This window comes from Trachymyrmex septentrionalis, unplaced genomic scaffold (assembly GCF_001594115.1).
Source record: "Trachymyrmex septentrionalis isolate Tsep2-gDNA-1 unplaced genomic scaffold, Tsep1.0 scaffold97, whole genome shotgun sequence".
NCBI lineage: Eukaryota > Metazoa > Arthropoda > Insecta > Hymenoptera > Formicidae > Trachymyrmex > Trachymyrmex septentrionalis.
This window is the reverse complement of record NW_017306160.1, coordinates 215708-239701: the sequence shown is the minus strand read 5'-3', so window position 1 is coordinate 239701 and position 23994 is coordinate 215708. Positions and strand designations below refer to the sequence as shown.

General features: G+C 34.0%; 1 protein-coding gene across 5 annotated transcripts in view; it reads left to right on the top strand.

Annotated features, from left to right (window-relative positions):
- Window positions 1-19799, top strand: part of LOC108756267 (mucin-17-like) — a 37373-nt gene extending 17574 nt beyond the window's left edge. For 2 of the 5 annotated variants that reach the window (XM_018499925.1, XM_018499927.1), the window contains exons 4-18: window positions 81-742; window positions 1253-1309; window positions 4469-5971; window positions 6221-6373; window positions 9852-13547; window positions 14973-15140; window positions 15217-15297; window positions 15625-15816; window positions 16036-16426; window positions 16710-16846; window positions 17065-17139; window positions 17443-18127; window positions 18570-18784; window positions 18881-19135; window positions 19494-19799. In XM_018499925.1, coding sequence (XP_018355427.1) covers window positions 81-742; window positions 1253-1309; window positions 4469-5971; window positions 6221-6373; window positions 9852-13547; window positions 14973-15140; window positions 15217-15297; window positions 15625-15816; window positions 16036-16426; window positions 16710-16846; window positions 17065-17139; window positions 17443-18127; window positions 18570-18784; window positions 18881-19135; window positions 19494-19553 — 8330 coding nt within the window. In that variant the 3' untranslated portion in view covers window positions 19554-19799. The remainder of the gene's footprint in view (window positions 1-80; window positions 743-1252; window positions 1310-4468; window positions 5972-6220; window positions 6374-9851; window positions 13548-14972; window positions 15141-15216; window positions 15298-15624; window positions 15817-16035; window positions 16427-16709; window positions 16847-17064; window positions 17140-17442; window positions 18128-18569; window positions 18785-18880; window positions 19136-19493) is intronic. The other 3 variants (XM_018499930.1, XM_018499929.1, XM_018499926.1) reach the window with 3 other exon arrangements.
- Window positions 19800-23994: the final 4195 nt, after the last annotated feature.

Here is a 23994-nt window from a genome sequence, read left to right as displayed (position 1 = left end):
CTTGAATTCAGAACTGATAACTGATAACGCAATATTTCTATATTATCCTAATTTAAAAAATAATCACGTTTTTTTTTCAGATGTTACTACTACTTACGTTCCGAAAGCGACAATTGCCGAAACTACAACTGTTCCTTCTGTGAACGCCGAGATTACGACATCCAGTTCTACAACAACGATCAGGCCATCGACAACGATTCGAACGTCCACTCCGACTGAGCGAGTTTCACGCAATAGAGGAAGAGATAGAGGAGAAAGTTCTCGAGCGATTAAACCCCCGAAGGAAGATTTTTTTAATCACGGTCTAGGTTTTCGTGGTCGAAAGACCTCAACAGAGACATCGTCCTCAATTGTTACAGAACCAAGGACCACTACGCCTAAAAGCGAAACGCAATTACGTGGTAATCCCGGATGGACTCTCAGACGTCGACCTGGTCACGTCAATCAAGATACTCCTTCTTCAACTACATCTACGCCAAGTAATCGAGATCAGACTAATGAAATTGTCTTGTCCACTGATTCACCGAGGAGCACCGAAACACCGTCAACTAATGCCGGACGAAGAGGCACCAAAAGACCAAAAGTAAAGGATGAGAGCGATATCGCATCGGGAGTTGCGGCGAAGAGCACGACAAGAGGCAGTAAAACCTTCAATAAATCCGAAAACTTTGATCTACCCAAGGGAACAGAACTCGAGAGCGACAATTATCCTCCCGCATTTCGAGCTAGACTATCTCAATTGGTGAGTTTGAATTTATTTATATACAAAGAATTGCTTTCACTTTATTTTAACAAATTGTTTGCTTATTACGTTTATATTACTTTCCAATGTTAGGAACATACAATGTAATTTTATCTTGATTAAAATGACAGATAATAATTAAGTTTGTCTATTCGGAATATCTATAAAAATGCATAACATAAAAAGGTAGATATTTTTTACATATTTATTTATTTGTTAAATTATCTCATCAATTTGATTTCTACTTATAATTGTTTAAATTATTATACTTTGTAAAGTTACAGTATTTATATTTAATATATATGTATAATACTTGTTTATTTAAAATTATTCTAATACGAGATAAATGTATTAAACGCATTTCAAAACCTTCTTTTCAAATATTTCACAATTTTATTTCGCAATGTTTTGAATTTTTATTGTGAAATCTTTATAATATTTTTTTTATTGTTAATAACATTGCTGAAAAAATTAAAATAACAAGCACACTCAGTCAAAGAATACTTCCAGAAAAATTCTAACTCGAAACCTACTGAAGGAAAAAGTACAACTAGGACCAGTTTGCAGGTAAGACGGCATGCAGATCTCTCGATATATTTGTTAAATTAACTATTAATTTACTTTAACTCTTAACATATTAACTTATAACTTATAATTAATTTATAACATTAATGTGCATCTTATTTCTCTCAACTTAAGCCATTTGTAGGCAGTTAAATCTGTGGACGTTAAAAATGTTGCATCTTTAGCATGAAATAGCTAATCTTTTGAATCTTTATTAAACAATTAGCATGTACACCTACATCGATACACGCGTAAAGGGAGAGTGATACGGTAGAAGTAAAATTAATTAATGTGGTGGTGACTTCCCTCGTCGACGTGTATAATTCTTATACATTTATAATTGTATAAAGCTAAAAAAATGCCCCACGTAGGAACATTCAAAGGAACACACATTACGACGGCATATACGATCCAGCACGAAAACGATGCATGTATCAGAAAAAAACGACACTGTGGAAAATGTGCTTGCGACAGACGTAGTCTTGCGCGTCTCTTCTCCCACGAACCCCTTAACTTCGATACTCGACCCAGATACGCGACAAGTAAGAACATAGCGGTAGTTTGGTCAGAACTTTAATGGCAATTTGGGATTGCGCACTAATCCGGCTGAGAAATCGCTTTATCATTCCCATCCACGCTCCGGAGATTTTCGCTCCCTTAAATTTTTTGAATACCCACTCGACATCAACTAAAAATAACATAACATCAATGTTATAATTTCATATTCAACAATATAAAAAAATGTAATATAACACATGGTGTTACATATTCTCTAGATTATTTGGAATAAAATCTCACTCTAAAGAGTGATACTTGGATCAATTTTGAGGAGGAGTTCAATGATTCGATTTTCAATTTTTATAAGAGTTAGATTTCACTCTCTCTTTAGAGTAAAATTCACACTAAAAGTTTTAAAGAGTAACAATTACAATGTTGAGTACGAAATTATAATATCGATATTAAATTACTTTTAGTTGATATCAACTGAGCAGCTATCCATTTATAGGAAAAATATCAACTTTAGAATATATTTCCTTACCACGTGTTTATTTCCAGTTTTTGGATACAAAGATTGAAATTTTGGTTTGATTTTATTTTTTATCAAGGAGTGTATTGCGAAAAGAGATCCGTTTCTTACGATCGTCAATCGTTGAACGCGACTGCTTTTTGAGATCACTACAACCGGTGTATCAAATCTCGACAAGAATTATAGTATGAAATGAGGAATGGTGTATTGGTTGCTACACAAACGTAAACTTACGTTAAATGCATCATTAAGAACCAATCAGAACTGGACAATGATGCATTATTAACATTACAATTGGCGTTGCCAGTGAAGCTTACTTGGTAATCGGTGGTGGTAAAACGTGACAGAAACAGTTACGATTTTGAAGAATCTACTCTTCAAAGCTTTCGCCGGAAAGCTTTTGAAATGTGTTTTTCAGAAGCTTTAAGAACGTGGCGACAATGAACATCCAAATAAGACTGGATTTGAACGCTATCGTGACGCAAGGAGTGGCGAATCCTCGACAAGAAGTTTTCTCAAGATATATTAATTGCAAAAAGGTCGCAGAATAGCCTCAAATCTTTCATTATAATCTTTCGCTGATCTTTTCGATTGCGATCCTAGTTTTACTTTCAAGTACCTTTGATGAAACGACCGGGAATAAAAGATGAATAGACGTCTATTATTGACGAGTAATGAATGAATTGGTTTCGAGATTTTGCAAACTAACTTTGATATAATCAACCTGTCTCTTTCTTCTTACGTTGTCAGTTTGTCGAGGAGAGAAAGTATATTTGTAGGTAGCTCATTGCAGCAAATCAAGTAATGACTACGTTATTATTCAAACAGATAATTGATTTTAATTTGATGCTTCTCGATATGCCGTGAAAGTTTATTACTAGGTTTGTTAATTGGAGTACTAAATAGGGTGCTAAATACAGTACTAGTTACCTTCAGTTGTCTTTTGCGAAATGAAAAAGTATTTAAAGCAACGTCGTAATGCTTTAGCAACGTAAATAAAAATTGTAAATGTGTCATCGATATATGACATTTTTTTAATCTCTTTTGTCTTAAACTCAATTTTTTATAAGAATATTTTGATTTGCTGTCTAATAAAAAAAAAGTGAAGGAGACCGATACACTGGTAATAGAAAAAAAAATAAATAGAAAGGCAATTTAATGATTGTGCCCTATGAACTGTGTATCTATTATTTGCTAGAAGTACGGAAGCAAATAGTTTAAAAAATGATACATAATTGCAGTATAATTGCTTATTAGAAGGATACATTCAATTAAAGATAAGTGAAAGAGCACAATTGCACTCGCTTATAAATAACAGTTTGAAATATCAGTTATTTATTGTAATACGAATCATTGTAAGCTTATATATTAAATAGAACTAAATTTTTTCTTGAATTACATACTAAAAAAATCTGATTTAAATATAAATATTTGTAAATACTGTATATATAGAGTAGACTTGCAAACAGAAATATAATGTAGAAAGGTAGATTTTATTTTTCCAAAAAATTATATAATTATATAATTTTTTATTATATTATGCAGAAGTGCTTTATAAATAATGATATGTTGATAGTATTCAATAAAAGCAATAGTATTCAATAAACTTTATGCACTTAACGTATATTTGTATTTCCGCAAATGTTTTCTTTCATTGTATTCTTTCGTAGACGGTTTCGCTTACTCATTACATTACACATATTATGTTATCTTGCTTTGCAAGGTGTAAAGTATTCTTATTTAGGTTGTAGTTTTGACGAGAACGATTAAAATTTCAGTCCACACCAACGAAATCTTGGTTCGGGTTCTTTAGCCAACTGGTTGCATGGATCGTCTTCCTTCTTCAGTTCATCAGACTTCTATTCCTCCTTTAAAAAATAAAGGATGGATGTAGCTCTCCTTAGATGATATATATATTAGCTTTTTTGTAATCATATAAAAAGAGAATAATACGTTTCCACGAGTGAATTTTGCAAACAGTCTTGAGAACGTTGCTTCGAGTCGAGGAAGACGAACGCCTTGTACGAGGTCGCCGTACTAACAGAATTTACTTCTGAGCTTTCGGCAGGTTGCTTACGAACGCTTGGCGATTTCGTCGCGTCCTTAAAATGGAGCTCTTTAAACGACCTTTTCAGGCCACAAAACCAAGCTTGACGAGTCTGTTCTCCGAAAGATCCAAGCTGAAACTGGAGTTAGCCAGAAGATTAATCAAACCCGAACTGAATGTTGACGAGAACGATTTCGATGTAACGACAACCGCTTATTCCAATAAATCAAAAGCGAAAGAAGTTTCGACGGTCAGCGAAAGCAGAAACATAGAGAAAACAACAAAAGCGACCAGCAAGCTCATTGGTACTCATGCTACACATGGAAGTTCGACAATTGCGAGTGCGCCGAAAGAAAAATCAACCGTAAGAGGCAGATGGAAGATCTTAGAGACTAGAAAATCAAAAGATCGAAATGTCAAATCTTCACTTAGATCACCCGCCGGTACGACTAAAAAGATCCGAGTGACTTCTGAAAGAGCATCTTCGTTCGTCGAAAAAACATCGTCGAAGAACGTTACAGAACTTAACGCTATACCACGGTTAATTACAGTTTCACATCGCGGTGCCGTTCCCGTAGAAGGAACGGCTGCCACGGCTGTTGATACGACAAAAGTCCAATCCCCGACGAGCACCATGGCATCTCGGGACGAAGTGTCAACGTTGACGAATACGGTGGAAGCTATAGAGGAAAACACCATCATTACAACTGTCGAACCGCTGAAGCCAGATAAAACATTCATTGAAACTATTACTGCAACATCAGGTGCTGTCACTGATGCATCAACAGAATCTAAAGTCCTCACGGAATTCCCTCAAGAAGTTACACTACCACCGACCGTTATCACAAATGATATTCTTTCGTCGTCTACATTATCAACATTAGAAAAAGTATATCCCGTTTATATTCCGAATGCGAACGACTTGTCAAGTGATAAAGAAAAGACGACAATCCTAAACGATTCGAGTAAGGGCAGCGTTCGATCCCGTTATCAGTCAAGTCAGGAACAACCGGACAAGGTAACGGTTTCTATGGTGACATCGAGAACCGTCGGACCCACTAGTAGGTACATCCGGAAGAAATCCGGTGTTTTCACGCCATACGACTCCATTCCCAAGACATCCAATACGGAAGCAACGCTTACGCAGACGAAGCGACGAGAATTCCGTCCGCGAACATCGACTTACAGGAGGCATTCCGAAGTGCCAACCAGCCAGCTGGTGATTCAGCCGCCGACGACGGTCGAGCAGACGACCGCCGGCGTAGCTATCACCCCAAAGCCGACCAAGTATCACGCTCAAGTTGAACCGAGCACTCGATCTTTACCCTTTTCACGATCTTCACTCGATCCGTTAGTCAGCGTGAGGATCGATACCTCGAATGATACCATCTCGCGAGCGTCCGGTATCGCCGGAAGCAGCAATGGCAATAGCGGCAACTCCAACATCTTCAACCCCACTAGGAGCACGTATCTCACTGCGAATACCACCACGCTGCTGGAGCAACTACGAAGCACCGTGGCACCGCTCTTAAACAATTTAAGTGACAAGACCCCCATCTTCTCCGGAGCCTATTCTAATGTGAATACAGGGGTGAGTGATTAAATGATTTCCGGAAAACCATTTATTTTCTGTCTGATATAAAATTAAATTAATACGTGGATCTTAATTTTATATCTATAATTGGAAAAATAATTTTAATATATCTTATATTTTTATTTATATTTAAGCAGAAAAGTGTTCACTTTTAGTGAAATATTTCTTTTTATTTTGAAAATATGTTGTAACTTTTATACTTTAGGGAAAAATGTACTACAATATATCATTTTTTTCTACATATAGAATTCAGTCCCCAGGATAACACCAAACGGTTCCCCGCCGAGATTCAGCGCGAGATACAAAGGAGCAGAATTGCTTGTAAGAAAACCGTCCGTTGGTCAAGCTGTGGTACCATCGATCACAACGTCATCGACTACAGCTTCAACATTAATAGAGGTAAGATTTTTGAGGATTTTGGAAAAAATTTTATAAGGGAACGTCATTGAGGAGAGACGAACCTTTTTTTGTTTAACTAATGCACATTATATAATCACCTTTCAATTACATATTGTGTACTCAGTCGAATAGAAAGCGATAATTCATAAACTTGTTAGCTTTAATTTTACGTTTTAATAGCACCGATTCGCGTCGACAACATTCTTATTTCATGATACAATATTTCTTATTATGGTAAATATATATATATGTTTATCACAAATATTTCGTGTTACACATGTTTTTTTGTGGATATCTCGCGTTATATATGTGATGTGTACTTGTAGAAAAAAAAACTTTTTATTTTTAAACCCTTTTACTTTTAAAAACAATAACGACGATACTGCGAATTTACAGTAGTATATTATATATTTTTTATACATGTATAACTGAATATTACATCTTTGTTATTATTTCAAGACAAATTTCTAATATTTTATGTATATGCGTATATGTATATAATACTATCTCTAATAACACACTTTATCTGGGCTACATCCTGGGGATGTCCTTAGGATGTTCAAAAGATATACGGATGTCCTTTGGACGTCCTCAGAATGTCTGTGCTGTTAGAAACGCTACGTTACTCTACTGTATATGAAGTGTACTTTTCACATATAGTCTAAAAATAAGTTTTAATAATAATAAATCGTAATACAAAAAAAAAATCGCGGAAGAAAGATCCAGGTAAGGCAGTATGCAAGCCGTACGCATTAATGGTTCCCTTCAGAAGAAATTACGTGAAGTAATTTTCTGTGCTTAAAAGGTGTTCCCTACGAAGGTACCAGAGGATTCCGAAGCAGTTGCACCGCCATCGTGGACCAACTCTATCACCTCAACCCCATCAAGCAATTTTGTACTTATTCATATCGATGCAAACAACCTGCGTTAATTTGACCATCCTTTGATCATAATAAGAAATCGTTTCAATTCGTCACATTCTTTTTATTTTTTTTTATCTCTTTTAGCGAATAGCCGAAGTATAACAACTGTCGTACGAGTTACAGATGCATTTTTTAAATTGTATTAACAATAGCCTTGATTGATTTAGTTTATGTTCATTTGTGAATATCAACGCACTAAAAAGGGCACATTTCTTTCGCTTCGAAAGAGCACATTAGCACAAACATAATCATTGCATAAACGATCTACTGGGATTAAGGTCGATTTATAAAGATCATTAAATATCACGTTCTAACACTTAGGAGAAGGATTCGTCTCGAAAGATTAGAAGGATGACTTATTAACTTCGAGGAAGATTAATACACGGTCATCGATTCATGTCACGTTATCTCATAGCACTCACGAATCATACACTATATACATATGTGCAAATATTGTACCATACAATTTTATATTTTTTAATAATAAATGTATTGATTTTTTAGCATTGCACGCGATTAGCAATTGTTTGTCCTTACTTAATCATGTAGAGTTAAAATCTGCAAATATATATATTTGTTATGAAAAAAGTATAAATTTTTTTTAAAGAAAAAAGAAAATATATATATATAATAAATATATTAATTTTTAGTTTAATTCTTATCGTACTTATGTTAATGTATTTACAAACGTAACAGAATTGTGAGTGAATTAGAAAAGTAGTGTTGAGTCGTTTTGAGCAAACACACACGTGATATTTTTCTATAACACTCCTTAGTTTACATCGACTAAAAATAAATTTGTTTAAATATATATACAATGCAAAAAGGTAAACAATTTACGGACTCCAATAATAACTGCAAGAACCGCAAGAACTATTTATAATCAGAAAACTTATATAATAATTGGATTATTTAGATATATATATATATATAATTATAGAAGTGCAAAATATTTTTTATTATTTTTAATAAAATATCGAAAACAATATCACAGTCTTTCGATTTTTTGATAACATTGAAAGTACACCTTTTGTGGTTCTTTAGTTGTTTTCGATTACGTCGCTTTTTTATAATGTAACATAAATAGATTTTTGTACTTTACTATATAATCAAAGAATTGTCAACGTGCTTATAATAAATCCAGATATTTGTTTCACTGTTCGTTTCAACATTTATCATCCATCTGTCATATTGCATCTCTATCCGTAATTTAATATTTTATCTCGCTATTGTATCCTAAATTCAAGAATCATCGAATGCACATACAATCTATCTTGATTCTATAAAGACATTTTGCATGCTCCATCTCATTAAGAAAAATATTGCTCTTGGACAGCAAGAAGTGAAAGTATATATTCGTGCATATAGAGATATATGTATAGTGAGCATTCTATATTTTCTATCTTTCATTGTAGCACATAATAAAATAAGAACGATACAAAATATAAATGGAAGAAGAATATGTCGCCATTAATCATCTTTTGCTATGAATATATTTCACTTTTCTATTAATTTATTTCGAAATTATTCTATTTTAATATATATTTTTACATAAATTCTTTTCTTATAAAGTATTTTAAAATATCAAAGCAATTACTCAGAATTGGATTAATTTCACGTGATAATTTTCACAACGTGGACAACTCTAGCACTTCGCACGTGCCACGAACGTTTGTTTTTGAGGCTTCCATCAGGCAATCGTGCGAGAAATTGTTAATGCAATACTTCCGTAATAATGTAATAGCGAAAGTTCGTCAGTGGAGGTCTCTGTAGACACAAGGTAAGAGCCCGTAATATCCTAAAGAAGAGAAAAAAGTGTCGCAGACGAGAGAGGAAACTAGTCTCCCCGTTGCTAATATTTTTAATCTTAAGAACAAGTTCCAAGTCATAGTTGTTACATCACAAGACTTTACATTCGGCGACAATTCTCCTTCCTCTTGCACTAGTTCGTACGTGTACCTAAAGATGGTGTATGCTCATGTGTTTTCTCAAACTGATCCTAATTGTAAATCGATCGCAAGCTTGTTGCGATAATTAATCTAATAAGCATCAATTTTTAAATTGACGCTTTAGATTGGCTGTCAAAAGTTTGCGATCGATTTGCGATTGATGCCACATATAACGTCCATTTGTATAATTGTATGTATTTGTCATAAAAATGTTTAGCTATATATTAGGCCATAAAAATATTTTCATCAAATAACACGCTAATCGCTAATATGAGATATTGTATATATTACAATAATTGCGTTGTATTCATTTGAGTGCACATCTGTAAATGCATATCTGTAAATAGAACAACTAAAACGTATTAACTCTTAAACGCGCAAACTACTATTGTTATTCATGCTGTGATTAGCATTTTTGTAAGCTTGAACTAAGCTCACGCCAAAGCTAGACGCGCTTAAGGGTTGAAACGCCGCCCTCGACATGTAGATTACGCGTGTTACAAAAAGCCTTCTGTTAACCGACTTCCGTTTGTATCCGACTACTTTGTCACCGTAATTGCACCAAAGTGTGTACAGCACTCGCACGCACCGAATTTCTGATTGCAGAATTCCGGTTCGGCGCCACCCGTTACCATCAACAGCCCCGGCGAGCCGAGATTCATCACTTTTTATCAGGCGTTAGAGTCGGCTAGCATAAGAAATGAAAATTTGGGCGCGGAAGACGTGTCTCAGCGGCAAAGACTAACTGGCGTGGTAACGAAGGTAGACCCTAACGCTACTGTACCTAACGGCGCCAGTAACGATATTGCTAACAACAATGACACCATTGCTCCATCAATCACCGCGACTACTATTACTACATCCTCCCCAGATATCACTACCGTAGACACTGCCACTGCCGTACAGTCGGCAAACAATTCGCTCGCTTCAATATTAGGTGCCGAGAGTAGTACCGATGGTAGTCCGGAAACCACCACGACAGTACAAACCCCCGCAAATCCGGATATAAACGGAGGAGAAACGACTCCAGTCCCCACCTCGGAAACGCCCGGGTCGGAAACCACCGTCCCTGTTAACACGATAACGAACACACCACCATCCACCACTACTGAAACTGCCACGTCGACAAGCATCGCCGATATAACTTTGGCAGCAGAATCCTCCACAGAATCCGTTCCTAACGTTCAATTCACTGAACTGAGCACCAAAACCACGGAAGTAGCAATGCTACCCATCACTGAAACTGTGAACGCAATAGTATCCATGCCAGCTTCTCAAAATCTGCAAACAGTGAATGATACATTGGATACAACAATACCATCTTCAATCACCAAGAGCGTTACCGTGATTCACTTACCGGAAGCGACGACTATACTCGCGATGAACGACACGTCGGAGAGTATTGAGACGAATACCGTGCAACAATCTGAGGAAACGACGCCTCGCCTAACAGAAACGACCTCGATCATAATCGAGGATATAGAAACAAATACCATACAGCAGTCTGACACGAATCCGTCTCAAACAACGGAAATTACGAGCACTACTGAGTCAACCACGACCGAAGAGATTTCGAATGACGTAATCGAAATTCGTACGACAGCGATACCCGCTTTCTCAACTACATATCGCACACGATTAGTCGATTACGCGCAAGATATTCTATCATTTTTATCGCAAAAGGGGGCTACGACGATTAACACACCGATCCAAAAACCTATCGCTACGACGACCGTCTCTCCCGAGCTGTCTAACGCGATACCGGATTCGTCGTCAACAAATACAGAGAGCCCGGCGCAACCTGAAGAGACAACTACCATACGGATAGCTGGACCGGGTACCGACGAAACGACGGAATCGTTCGATGTAGAGTTCGTGTCGATCACGACGGACGGATCAGAAGAGACCAATCGAAACACAGTAGGTGTGAATACTATGCTTCAGGGTCAATCTAACGACCAAGGGATAAACGCACAGAATACACTGGACTCGAATACAGCAACGGAACAAACATTTTCGAGAACCGTAGGCGACGAGCGCAACACGGCATCAGATCCCGAATCGACAACGACAGCTCAGGATGCGCGAGCTCCAACGACAGATGGAGAAGTTGCGACCACCACAATGACACCGACCTCGCGACTCGTTGAGTCCGTTACGGAGAACGGTTCCCGATCGTCTAATGATACGTTACTCGCTGAGCTAATGACTATCGCGAAGACTCTCTTTACGGAAGCGATAAACGACACGCGACAGTTGGGTCAAACTGACGACACGGTAGGAAACGATAGAAATCGAACCGTGTTCATGTTGAATGTCACGTCAGAAGCTACCACTGCACCTTCCGAACTTTCAAAACCTTTAGAAAACACTACCGAACGTATAGACGTTACAACACTCATTGATTTATCCGGAAATGAAAGAGGAGATAATTCTACCCGGGGCCCTGTTGTAGGATCGAATATTTTGTTAGTGGAATCTAACGCGCGACCCATCGATGTAGGTGATGTTACCACAATGTCCCTTTCGCAGATGAAGACCGGAATATCAAACATCACTACGGTTACGGCCAGCATGAGTTCTGAACTAACTACTAATACGCCTGACTCACAATTATCTAATCCGATTGAATCATCCAGTAACAATACTGAACAACAAACTATTACGACAGTTTCAAATAACGAGACTCAGTTGTTGAATCGGTTATTAGAATTCGCTACCAATAATCCTTTAGCGAGCTCTGTTACCGCGAATACAGAGGGAATGCTGTCCACGTTTGACGTAAACAATTCCACGACGTCGGACATGGTAACAGAATTAACCACTAGTGTAGCTATGACGGAAATAAACGTTGTACAAACGAATGCCGTAGATACCACTAATCAGACACCGATACCCACCACGATAATGCCTGCATCTGACCTACAGGTTACAAACGACCAATCCCTCATAGCAAATGCATCGGATATCACTACGACACTTCCAATGGTATCCGATACGAGCAATACTCAGCCATTTGATACAGAACCTTCCATCACGGAATCAGTTCGTAACTTAGTAGGCTTCACCGACACTACCACTAATCAACTCAACGACATAACAACAAACGCCCCTCAAATGCTAACCGATCTCGTAAGCGAGATGCCAAATTTTATTGCCCGTTTACAGGATACAACGTCAACAACAACCGCCCAAGGGACGGCTGGTTCGAGAATCATCCAACCTGAGCAAACGACCGAAATCATCATCACTACCACCACCATCGTTCCTAATATCACAACATCTTCAACCGCATCAACAACCGATTCCACCACATCCCCCGTATCCTCTATCAATGCATCAACCAACCCATCCTCATCAATTGAATCAATAGCAACCACGACAACGGAGACCACGACGACGACGATGACGACATCGACGGAAGCGTTGTCGCGATCCGAGCTCACTACCACTGTCGAATCGACGTCCGAAATGACGACTACGACTGCCGACATAAACGATAATCTTGTTTCCACTGAGACAACGACTGATACCTCGACTACGCGAGGCACGACAGTCGTTCCGACTGAATCGGAGGATCTGAACATGATATCGAGGATAAATGGTGGAGAAGAAACGACGACAACAACAACAACGACAAGTGTTGCACCACCCACAAATGGCACAAATAATACGTCAACCACAACAACCACGTCGACGACCGCACGGACTACTGTGCTAAATCGAGTATCACCATTTCCGGCATCTACACCTTTCCAACCAGGGCCCTATCTGGGACGTTTCGGTGGCAGCCAAATGACTCCACTTCCGAGACCCAGCTCCTCTAAGACTCCTGTTCGTGACTACTTGATTTATGGTATTTATCCTAACAAGACCATTGTGCGAAAGCGGCCGGAAGACAATGTGATCGACGGCAGGAATGTAGACAGCCCGTACGTGATATTCGGCATCTTTCCGGACGGCAGACTGGTTCGGAAGTTTCCCAACGGAACGATAATACCGGATTCGCCCAGGAACCCGGTCGAGGTTGTGTTCACACTTAGAACTACCACTACTACTAACCGACCAGCACCCAGGCCATATTATAACCAGGCTAACCAAGCAGGCGTTTATAACAACCAGTATCAAGTCCCGGTGTACTATAGTAACGGTAGACCTATGGATGACCTGACGAGAGGCGCACAGAGCCCCGGATCCTTTGATTTTGGACTTATTGGTAATGCGATCGGCGTTACCCCTGGAGGCCCTAATTTCACGGGACCATTTGGTCCCCCTGCTAGCGTCCCAAGCACAAACAAAATGGTATCTTTATCTCATCTCTTCATCAAAATCATATTTTATACGTGCAATGAATTTGATCAAGAATCAAATCGCGATTGAGAAACAAGTCGCGTTTCCTGGCTCTTTAGAAATCGTTGCCACGCGAAAGTAACTTGAAGTGGTTTAACATTAATAGAAATCAGAATTTTATTAGAATAACTATCTAAATTTTATTTACAATTTTTATATTTCTCAAAAAATTGCAAATTTATCTTCAATTTTTAAAAGCTGTCGTTATTTTAGTACACATATTTTATAAAATATAAATATTCATCCAGTTCGCGGTTACAGCCTGAAATTTGTAAAAATTATATGTAAATATTAAATTATGTTAATATTAATAAGAAAAATTATATTAATATTAATAAAAAGCAGATAATCTCATGCTTAGCGAAATGCGGATATTCATGTAACGATCAGCATTTCTAATTCTTTTTATTCCTATTGAACGTAAAGTAAAGTTTCATAACACACTCTCTTTCTGTCTCTCGCTGGATAATTATTATGTAATATTGATAGATTAACAATTCAGTTTCTTGGTATAACTTTATAACTTATTTTCGTAGCTTCTTTTTGACAGACTTTCTTCTCATAATATACATGCTTTACATTTTCGTAATTTTAATGAAATGCAATTTAATACTTTTTTCCAGGTCAAAAATATCGAATGCTGTACAACGGCTGTACACAGAGTATCGTTGTAAATTTGTAAATAATTATGATAATTTATAGCACTCTTGTTCGCCCATTTGCACTTTGAAAATTTTTTTACGCACTGTATCTTTTGTTAGATGTATACTTACACAATCTGACGTTTTACTTGTATTAAATATTTAATATATTTCATAATACATAAAAAATATTTTATAAAAATTTATTATTTTACAGATTTTGTCATCTAATGAGCACGACATATGTTATACCACGGTTAAAAAAAAATTATTTTTATTATTCTCCTGAATTTCTTTTACTAGAGCTGTGTTCAAATATTTTTATATTTCACGTTAAAATAAACTGTATAGATGAATATACATTTTAACCATTTTACGGAACTTATTACAGTCTTTAATCTTAGATAAATTTATTAAAAACAATACTTTGTTCTTAAAAATCACAAAATACATTTTAAATCTTTATTATATCATTATAAATTTATATAATTAGGTATTTAAATAAAATAAAATTTTATGATTTTAAAAACTAAAAGAATTGAAATTATTACGAAAATATCTACTAAAAAGTATTAAAGGGCATAAAATTTTTATATTTTTATTTCATAGCAAATGCACCAATCTTGTCCCTTCGTAATATTTGAAAAATATTGCAAGTTTATGAGCTTTATTTCTATTCACTATATATTAAGATTTTTGTAGCAACATTATTAAATGCGGCATGTAAATATTTCAGAACGATATTTTATTAAATTCTCAAATGGGTACGTTGCCGAACTCATTCGGTAATCAGAGTAGCAGTCAAGTACAAGGTCCTCCAAGGATCATCCAGGATCGCGAAAGAAACGAAGCTTCTCGGACAAGAGTGACATCTGGTCAAAATAGCGCTGTATATATCGGACAGGTAGTACATAAAATCACATTATGTAATTATTTACTAAAGGAGAAAACACTTGAAAGCGCAATCATAAATATTTCAGGATAAATTTATTAATTATCAGATTGATGGTGCACCTGATATCAATCCAAAAGTCGTTGATGTAAGAATAAATTCAGTGGCTGTAAGTAATCGAATGATAATTTGATATTTCTTAATGTTGGATTTCTTTCTATTAATAAATTTTCTTGCTTCTGTTTGTTAACAATTTGGAAATTAAAAATTACTCACGCTTTTCTTTATTGCTTACTGAAATAAGAGTATCTTATTTCATACATTTAATATAGTCTACTATATAAAATGACATGATACGAGTATCGTATTTTTTTATGATTTACTAAACTAATAAATATTACTAAGAATGTATAAACAATAGCTACTGTGGATAGTCGAAATATAGAAATACAAAATAGAAATAGAATGACAAAGTTATTAAAAAATTTGTTGTCAGACTTCTGTGAACGAAGGCACGGCATCATCTACATCATCGAATCCGTCTTTTGAAAATTTACTGAACAATCAATCTGGTGGTAATATAATAACAGCACCTCCTGGTTTCCCTTGGAGAGACCCTCTTGATCAGATATTTGGTATCACTACCAACTCACCTATGCAAACAGCATCTGTGGCATCAAATCAACTAGTGCGTATTACATGAAAATATTTTAAAAAATTAAACAATATTATTTAAATATTGTTAAAATATGATTAAATATATATTAAAAGTTTTTATTAAATAATAGATTTCCCAAAATTGTTACATTTATTTTAAAAAACACTAGATAATAAATGACATTTAAATATTTGTTACACTTTCTGTTTTTTTCGTTATATTTTTTATTTATAAATATATTCTCTTTAGGACGAGCCAATCGGAAACAATGCACCGATTGTGTCACGTGTAAATTCCATGGTGGAAGTTTTCACACCAATAGTAAGCACTGCAGTAACATCTCCATCCCCAATCACTACAACTACTGCTAGTACTACTACACCTACTACTACTACTGCCAGTACCACCACTCCTACTACTACTACCAGCACTACCACTCCTACTACTACTAGTACTACTACACCTACTACTACTACTGTCAGTACCACCACTCCTACTACTACTAGTACTACTACAACGCCGGCACCAACAACAACTCCAACGACGACTACTGCCGCTATCACCACCACCACCACTACAACTACCACAACTACTACTTCAACGACTCCTGCAACGACCACAAGTCAAACGACAACGCCAGGTACATTTATTATTCTTCCCCTGCTGAAAAAAATTTCACTAAAATTATTCCACATTTTGAAACACTTTTCAGAAAAATTTTAGTTTAATTTCAGCGATTTTTAGTTGAAAAATTCATTTTTAGCAGAATTTCAAATAAATTTCAGGAAATTTTTAGCAATTTCGTTTAAATGTTTTCAAAACGTGAAATAATCTCAGCGAAATTTTTTCACCAGGGCTGACTAGCAAAAGTCGCTTCTTTCGTAAACTTCTTTCATGTACTTACACTATACTGTATACAACAGCACGTATAGGATCAGTTCCACCGTCAACTACCGCATCGACAATATCTACGAATAATATATTAAGCAGATTACAAGCGAATACAGTGGAGAATCCCTTTGGTAGCACGTACGGGGATTTGGCTTTCCTGAATTCATTGGTAAATTTCGTTTATTTTCAATTTATATTATTAGAGATCTTTTAATTTTTTCAAATAGCAAACAGACATTTTGTCGTCATTTTGATGTTAAAATAGCAATAAATGCTGTTAGCTCGTTACCTGAGTTATTTCTGCCTTTAAATATCGAGATATATTATAAAATACTTCTGTAATGTAATGAACTATATAAATTAATATAAATTCTTTACTTTTTATAGTTACAAAACAACAACGATGTTAAGTCCACTACGCCGAAAACGTTAAGTGAAGTAGAGCAATTATTAGCAAACAGGGTGAGTAAAATGAACATAAATTATTAACATAAATATATTATAATACATAAAATAAGCAAAATATTACATTTCGACTAATATTATGTTTCAAGTTCAAATCGGAGCGCACTTTACTGAAAAATATATATATTAAAAAATTTACATTTATTATTAAGCCATTTATTATTAACATTTATTATTAACCAAAATCCGCCATTTATTATTAACCAAAATCCGTTTTGACCGAAAATAGAATTCTTTTTCTTATTTTATTAATACATATTTTTATAATAAATTAATCTAATACTTATATATTTTTTGTAGATTTTGTCGCTTGCACTGGCTAATCCTGGGCCAACGAGATCGCCAAAAGCGATTCAAACCGCGAATTCGAATGCGAATGTGAATGTAATTAAGAATCCATCAAAGAGCACGTCATTCGGATTGTCTTCCGAACCAATAATAATCGACTTATTACCGTCAAGCGTATCCAGCAGCACATCATCTACGAAGAAGTATACTGAAACACCCGCACCGACTAAAGCACCAGTCGTTATCACTGCCAAGCCTAAGACGACAGCCAGACCCAAAACTACTACCCCTCGAGCGTCTGTAGGATTTGGTTCGGGTTTATGGCGAGCGTTGTTTGGCAATAACTTTTTCGACGCAACCACTGCAGCAAGCGCTGTAAAAAGGAAACCCACGACTAAGGCGACTCAAAAACCTGCTAGCTCCACCCAAGCACCAGCGCAGATCATCAAGTCGACGCTTACGAATCACGTAATGACCTCGATCAAATCACCAACGACGCCAAGAAATATAGATATTTCGGACATTCATGTAGCTTCGAGCACATCGCTCGCAGACAATATCATTTCCGCATCAACGCCAAGTACGATTTCAACTACGCTCTTAAATAATCCTAGATTGAGAGACGTCTCCACGTCCAAGTATTCATCCGAGGACGACGCGAAATTCTTGGCTGCGCTCCTGCAAGCAGTACAAACGGGTAAATCGTTTCCCTCTTTTATTCGTTTTTAATGAGATATTTTAATAAAATATACAATTACATTTATTTAATTGAAAATTAAAATACAAAATATCTCACTAATCAAGCGTTAATTATCTACAAATGTATCTTCTTATATTTTTGAAATTATTAAATTAATTTATAATTATTTTTACTGATTGTAAAAATATATAAAACAAGATTTCAAATGAAGAATAATAATCAATTTTTATATAGTTATTAATTTTTCTTATTGTTAGATTTTTTAAATAGATTAATCGCAATTTTTTAAATTGTAAATTCAATAAAGTCAAGAATGGAAAGACCATTTTTAAATCCAAGAACAATTTTCATATTTTCCTAAATCGCTGATTTTGACTTTAGATTCCGATTATTAGTTTTTACTAATCCATAATAAATAATATCTTATATTATCTTATAACAGAAACGAGAACGAGTACTTCGGCGACAACACGATTAAATGAGGATGATGAAGCCTTTTTGAGAGCGATTTTAAATAATCAGGCTAGCATTTCTACCACAACATCGTCATCTAACGAAGTGAATCCTGCTGCTTTGCTGGCTCTACTTTTAAAACAACAAGGAATAGAACCCACAACGCCAGCAACAAAACTTAGAGAACAATTACAATTATCAGTGAGTAATATTTCTTTCACGATTCTGTGAAATTCTTTATATAATTTATTGAAAAATATCGATAGACATATATGTAATGTATATCTTCTCGATCAGAGTCAAGATCTGCTTACGCCAGATGCAACTTCGACTACGACTCGACCAACAACCACTAGACCGATCACCATAGCGAAGCAAGTAGTGACATCGAGACCTTCTGCGAGACCAAGACCAACAGAGAATATACTACAGACTACGACATGGGCTCCAAGTTCAACATATCCGCCTCCTCTTTTCGGAGGAACTGGATCGGGTAGTGGGCTGGTTACCGCTACTAGAGCCATAGGCAGATTCCTTGGCGCTGCCATTTCGGTAAACATTTTTTTCATGAAATTTCACTTTCTTAACTAATAAGAAAATTTACTGAAAATTTATTTTATTTCGTTCTGTATAACGAAAATAAATACACAAATAAAGTTTTGCAGAGAGTTTGCGTCAAAGATTCAAAAGTTATTTTACAAAAAAAATATTACTTAAAAGCAATTATCTAGATAATAAATTATAATTAAAAATAAAGTATGAAAACAAATTAAAAATTTTTTTAACCATTTTATCTTCTATATTCTCAAGTTACTATCGTTAAACATTTTTATGCTATACATATTGAATTAATTATTTGAAAAGATCGTCTCATTGTATTAGTCATTAACATTTTTATTTTGGCTTTTAGGGTGCAGCTCAACAGTTACAATCTTTACTAAGAAATAGTACCAGAAGCGCAGCCGGATAACATTAAAGTGGAAAAGGATAATATACATCAATTTTCAATCAACCTGAGAACAAATATCAGGATTGAGATAGTTATTAATTAATATCGTGCTTGCTGTTGAAAGTGCATATAATGGCAACATGGAAATCGACAAAACGCTAGGAAAGTTCAATCAAGACAACAGGAAACTTGCTCAATTATTATGAGGACTATTAATAATTAGATGAATAAGTCTCAAAATCATATTTAAAAAAATTTTTTCCTAAAAAAACCATTTTCGGAGTAAACAAATAAAAAAATATTAAATATTGAATAAAAAATTCTCAATATAGATAGTACTTAAATAATTTTAAATTGACTGGTACAATGTACAAAGGTGTACTCGGTGTCTTGACCGAACATTTCTTGTCGATTCCTAATCTAAGAAATGAATATTTCGTTCATTGTTGTTAATTATCACTAAATTTAATACCGATACAATTCTCATTGAAATTCGAAAAAGAAAGTTGATTAAATATACTAATTCATTCCATTTTCTATAGAGTTTACATTTAGATACAAACTCATTTTTAATTCAAAAGATTCGATCCGACAGGAAACCGAAGATATCGTTGAATAAATTTTTCTTTCTCGATATTTCTTGAGATAATCTTGTAATAAAATGTTCCGTGATAATTCTCAACGACGATTTCGAACGTCGAAACAATCCTAAAACTTTGCAAACATTTCCAAAGTAAGCCTATCGACTTTCCTCCGGGTGTACTTGTGGAGATGTTTGTAACGATCTTTATAATTAAGATAATATACTAGCGCGACGCTTTTCATATCGTTACTTGTGTGCTCTATCAATGTGTCTTGTCTCTACGGTTTTCTTCTTATTTTTCTACTGTCCTTTCGGTTAAACGGTGAATGTGCTCAGTGGATTGTTAACGTCTTAACACTTTGCATGCAAATGACTCTGCGAAATATGGTATTTAGCAAGTTAACTTCGTGATAATTTAAATTTTTTAAGTCTAACTTGTGAGAAGTTAAATAATTGTAATAGACACTGAACTGTGCGCATCATCTGTATGCAAAGTTTTAAATGAAAAATTGTATGTTTCGATCAATACTTTTGCAATTTCAGAAGAGAGCTCTTACTTCTTCAACATCTCGCCTTGCATCCGCGTATCAATATATCATACGCAAATTGTACATTATTAAATTAAATTGTTTTTAGAGGGAAAGGGAGCGTAATTACGATTTTTTTTTAATGTAAGAAGGGATTGCAACGTAATAGTATTTTTCAATATATGTGAATAATGTTACAGAGCGATTGAGAGAGAAAGATTAAGAATGGGACAAAACTAACTTTATCTTGAACAATTTTTTTTAAGCAACTGAAAAATTTAAATAACATAAATATTGAAAAATTTTTTAAAATATTCATATATATTTCATCAATATTTTTAAAGATATTCTTCATATGACTTTTAAATGTCATGTTTATTCGAAAAGAGAAAGTATCTTGATGTCGTCTCCATTCTGATAGTTCGGTATGTTTCGTAATTGATGAAGTATAGACAAAACTTAATATTTTTTAATATAGATTCTCCATTCAAAATAATGCAATTACTTAGATGTTTTTGACGTAAGTAGATATTAGAGATTTTATTTAATAAATTTTTAATTTCCAATTCTCAATAGTTTTACAGCAATTGAGCTGTAAAATGTTCTTTTTTTATAGGTATGTATAGAATAAAAACTCGACATATGTGTCAAAATAATGTACGACATTACTTTATAATATTTTAACTAGTAGCCTCGTTAGCACGTAATAATTATCATTCCTTGTAATACTACATTACATTAATGTACATATTTGAGTGATGAGCTCGGTTCAAAATTAATCTACAATCTTAATTCAATTATTTAACATGTTAGTATATTATATTAAAACTGTACGATAATTATAATTCGATGCTGTTCTGAAAAATCAAGCGAAAAATTTTGTCTATGCTTATTGTAATCCGCAAATATAAAATTGTGGATTTACGGAGCTGTGAATGCATAGACCTATTATGTGCATGCAGGTAAAAAATACATAAATAAAATATAGACATAATGCAAATACAATAAAAATTTCCAATAATTCAAAATAACAATTAAATTAAAAGAAACATTAGAATCAGCACGTTATAAACAGTATGCAGTTCTATAATGAAAAAATTCTTTAATAACATAATAAGTTAATGATATTGATAATTGAAGTCATAAAAGTTAACAAACCGGATTTGCGGGTTAATTTTCAAAATTTGAATTATTAATGTTGTTAACTTATTGAATTATTAGGTATAAGGTTTTTGTTATAGAACTGCACACCGTTTATCGCGCAATGTTTTTCCCTTTTAATTTTATTATTATTTAAAAATATAGAACTTCTGCAGAGAGAGGTAAATTATTGTCTTTTAATTAGAATGAACAAGATAAGCAAGCAATTTCCAATAACAAAACGCAGCGGTGGGTAATAAAATGCTGCATACTAAAAATGGTTGTAAAGATATTAAAATAAATAATTTTCTATATATATACATATATATATAATTATCTACTCATATCTACTATATATAAACAATACAATTTATCGAAATGGTTTGTTATAAAATTTGTTTAATTGGCTGCATAAGTAAAATGCCATACATCGCGATATAACTTGACTCATAATTTATTTACTTATACTATGTACCGAAAGTTCGTAAGAAAATCAAATAATATTTATGAGCAATAATTATCTTTTTTTCTTATTTAAATCGCATATATATAATTCAGTCCGTTTATATGTTATGATATAGTTACACACCCAGTGTAAGTCTGTACATATGTATAATCGGTTATTTCTATATATCTCATATAGTATTGTAATAAACGTAATAAGTTATATCTTCCTACTATTAGTTAACATTACGGCGCCAATTGTATTACAGTTATAAAGTATCTTGATATATAGATGATGCCTTTCTCGCAGTTGCTGTAATATTTATTCAAAATACGCATCGAATGCCTTGTAATTATAATGTACATTTGCATATTAAACAACTTCTCACATTAAACAGATATTACTTTATCAACCCACGATTTAATTGTATATGTGATGCGTAATTGCAAAAGTATTTATTAAAAATGTATGTATCGAACGTTCTTTAATTGTGATATACTTGCACATTAAACAACTTCCCCATATTAAACGTATGTTACTTTATTTACATTTGAGCGACGGATACAGAGTAACTTCTATCGAATTGCAGTAATACTAGTTGCTATCATTACTAATAAAAAATAAACATTATAATCATAATGATATGACAGATAATCAATATCGATACGTAATATAATTAAAAATATTTAAGAGAAGTATGACACAATGCAATGCGTATTTCTTAACTTTGTTAAGTTAACGAGCCAGGGCGATAACATGTTAAATCATACAAAATGAATTTTACGAAGACAATAACAGAAAAAGATTTATCAGATCTATTCCTTCGGATACTGTTTTTTAAAAAAGAAAAATACATATAATTGATTTACAATATACGATAGAGTAAATAATTATAGAGCTTAAGCTCTAATACGTCTTTACGTTGCGATTTAGCATATTATTGCCTCAAAATTCTTTAATTATTTAAAATCCTTATACCGCCGTAATTACAGACTTCTAGAAAGAAGATTTATAGAAATCTGTGATCGTAACAATGACAAGTGAGGGTTTAATTGTATGTACATAGAGAGGGAGATGAGATAGAATGAATATAATGAATAAATGTACATAAAACGTATTATAATGCTGCAACTGCACACCATGATCTCATTAATCCCAATCTTCACATTTTCTATTGTCTCATTCTTTCTTTACTCCTATAGTAAATGATTTTCTAATAACATAAAATACAAACATTAAACATTTAGATATACGCGTTGTATGTATTTACTGTGCACTAGCACAGAATAAAATAACTCGGTAAAAGATGAGTGCTGGTTAAAAGTTGCAATACATTAAATCTTATGGATAAAATGAAATACTGAATTCATCAGACACAAATTTTATGCACAATTCTTACAATAAACTAGTGTTTTGGTAATCCATTATTACTATATTATATGTAAATTATATATTATACTTTCGACGAAATAGAAGAACATAATTTTTCCATTTTGTCGAAAGTATTTCCGATAAAAAATACCACTTTTTATCAATTTTGTCACTTTTTCTATTATTAAATGCGTCAAGTCCAAAAAATTTGCTAGAAAATTTGATAAATTATCAGTTAAATTTCTAATATTAATTGTTAAATTTCAAATTAAATTTAAAAAAAACCAATTTTAAATGAATGCAATAAGATAATTTTCATTATCTACTTGCATTTTTAAAAATATTTTAACTAATATTTTTTAAAAATTTACTTATTTTAATTAAAAATAATTAATA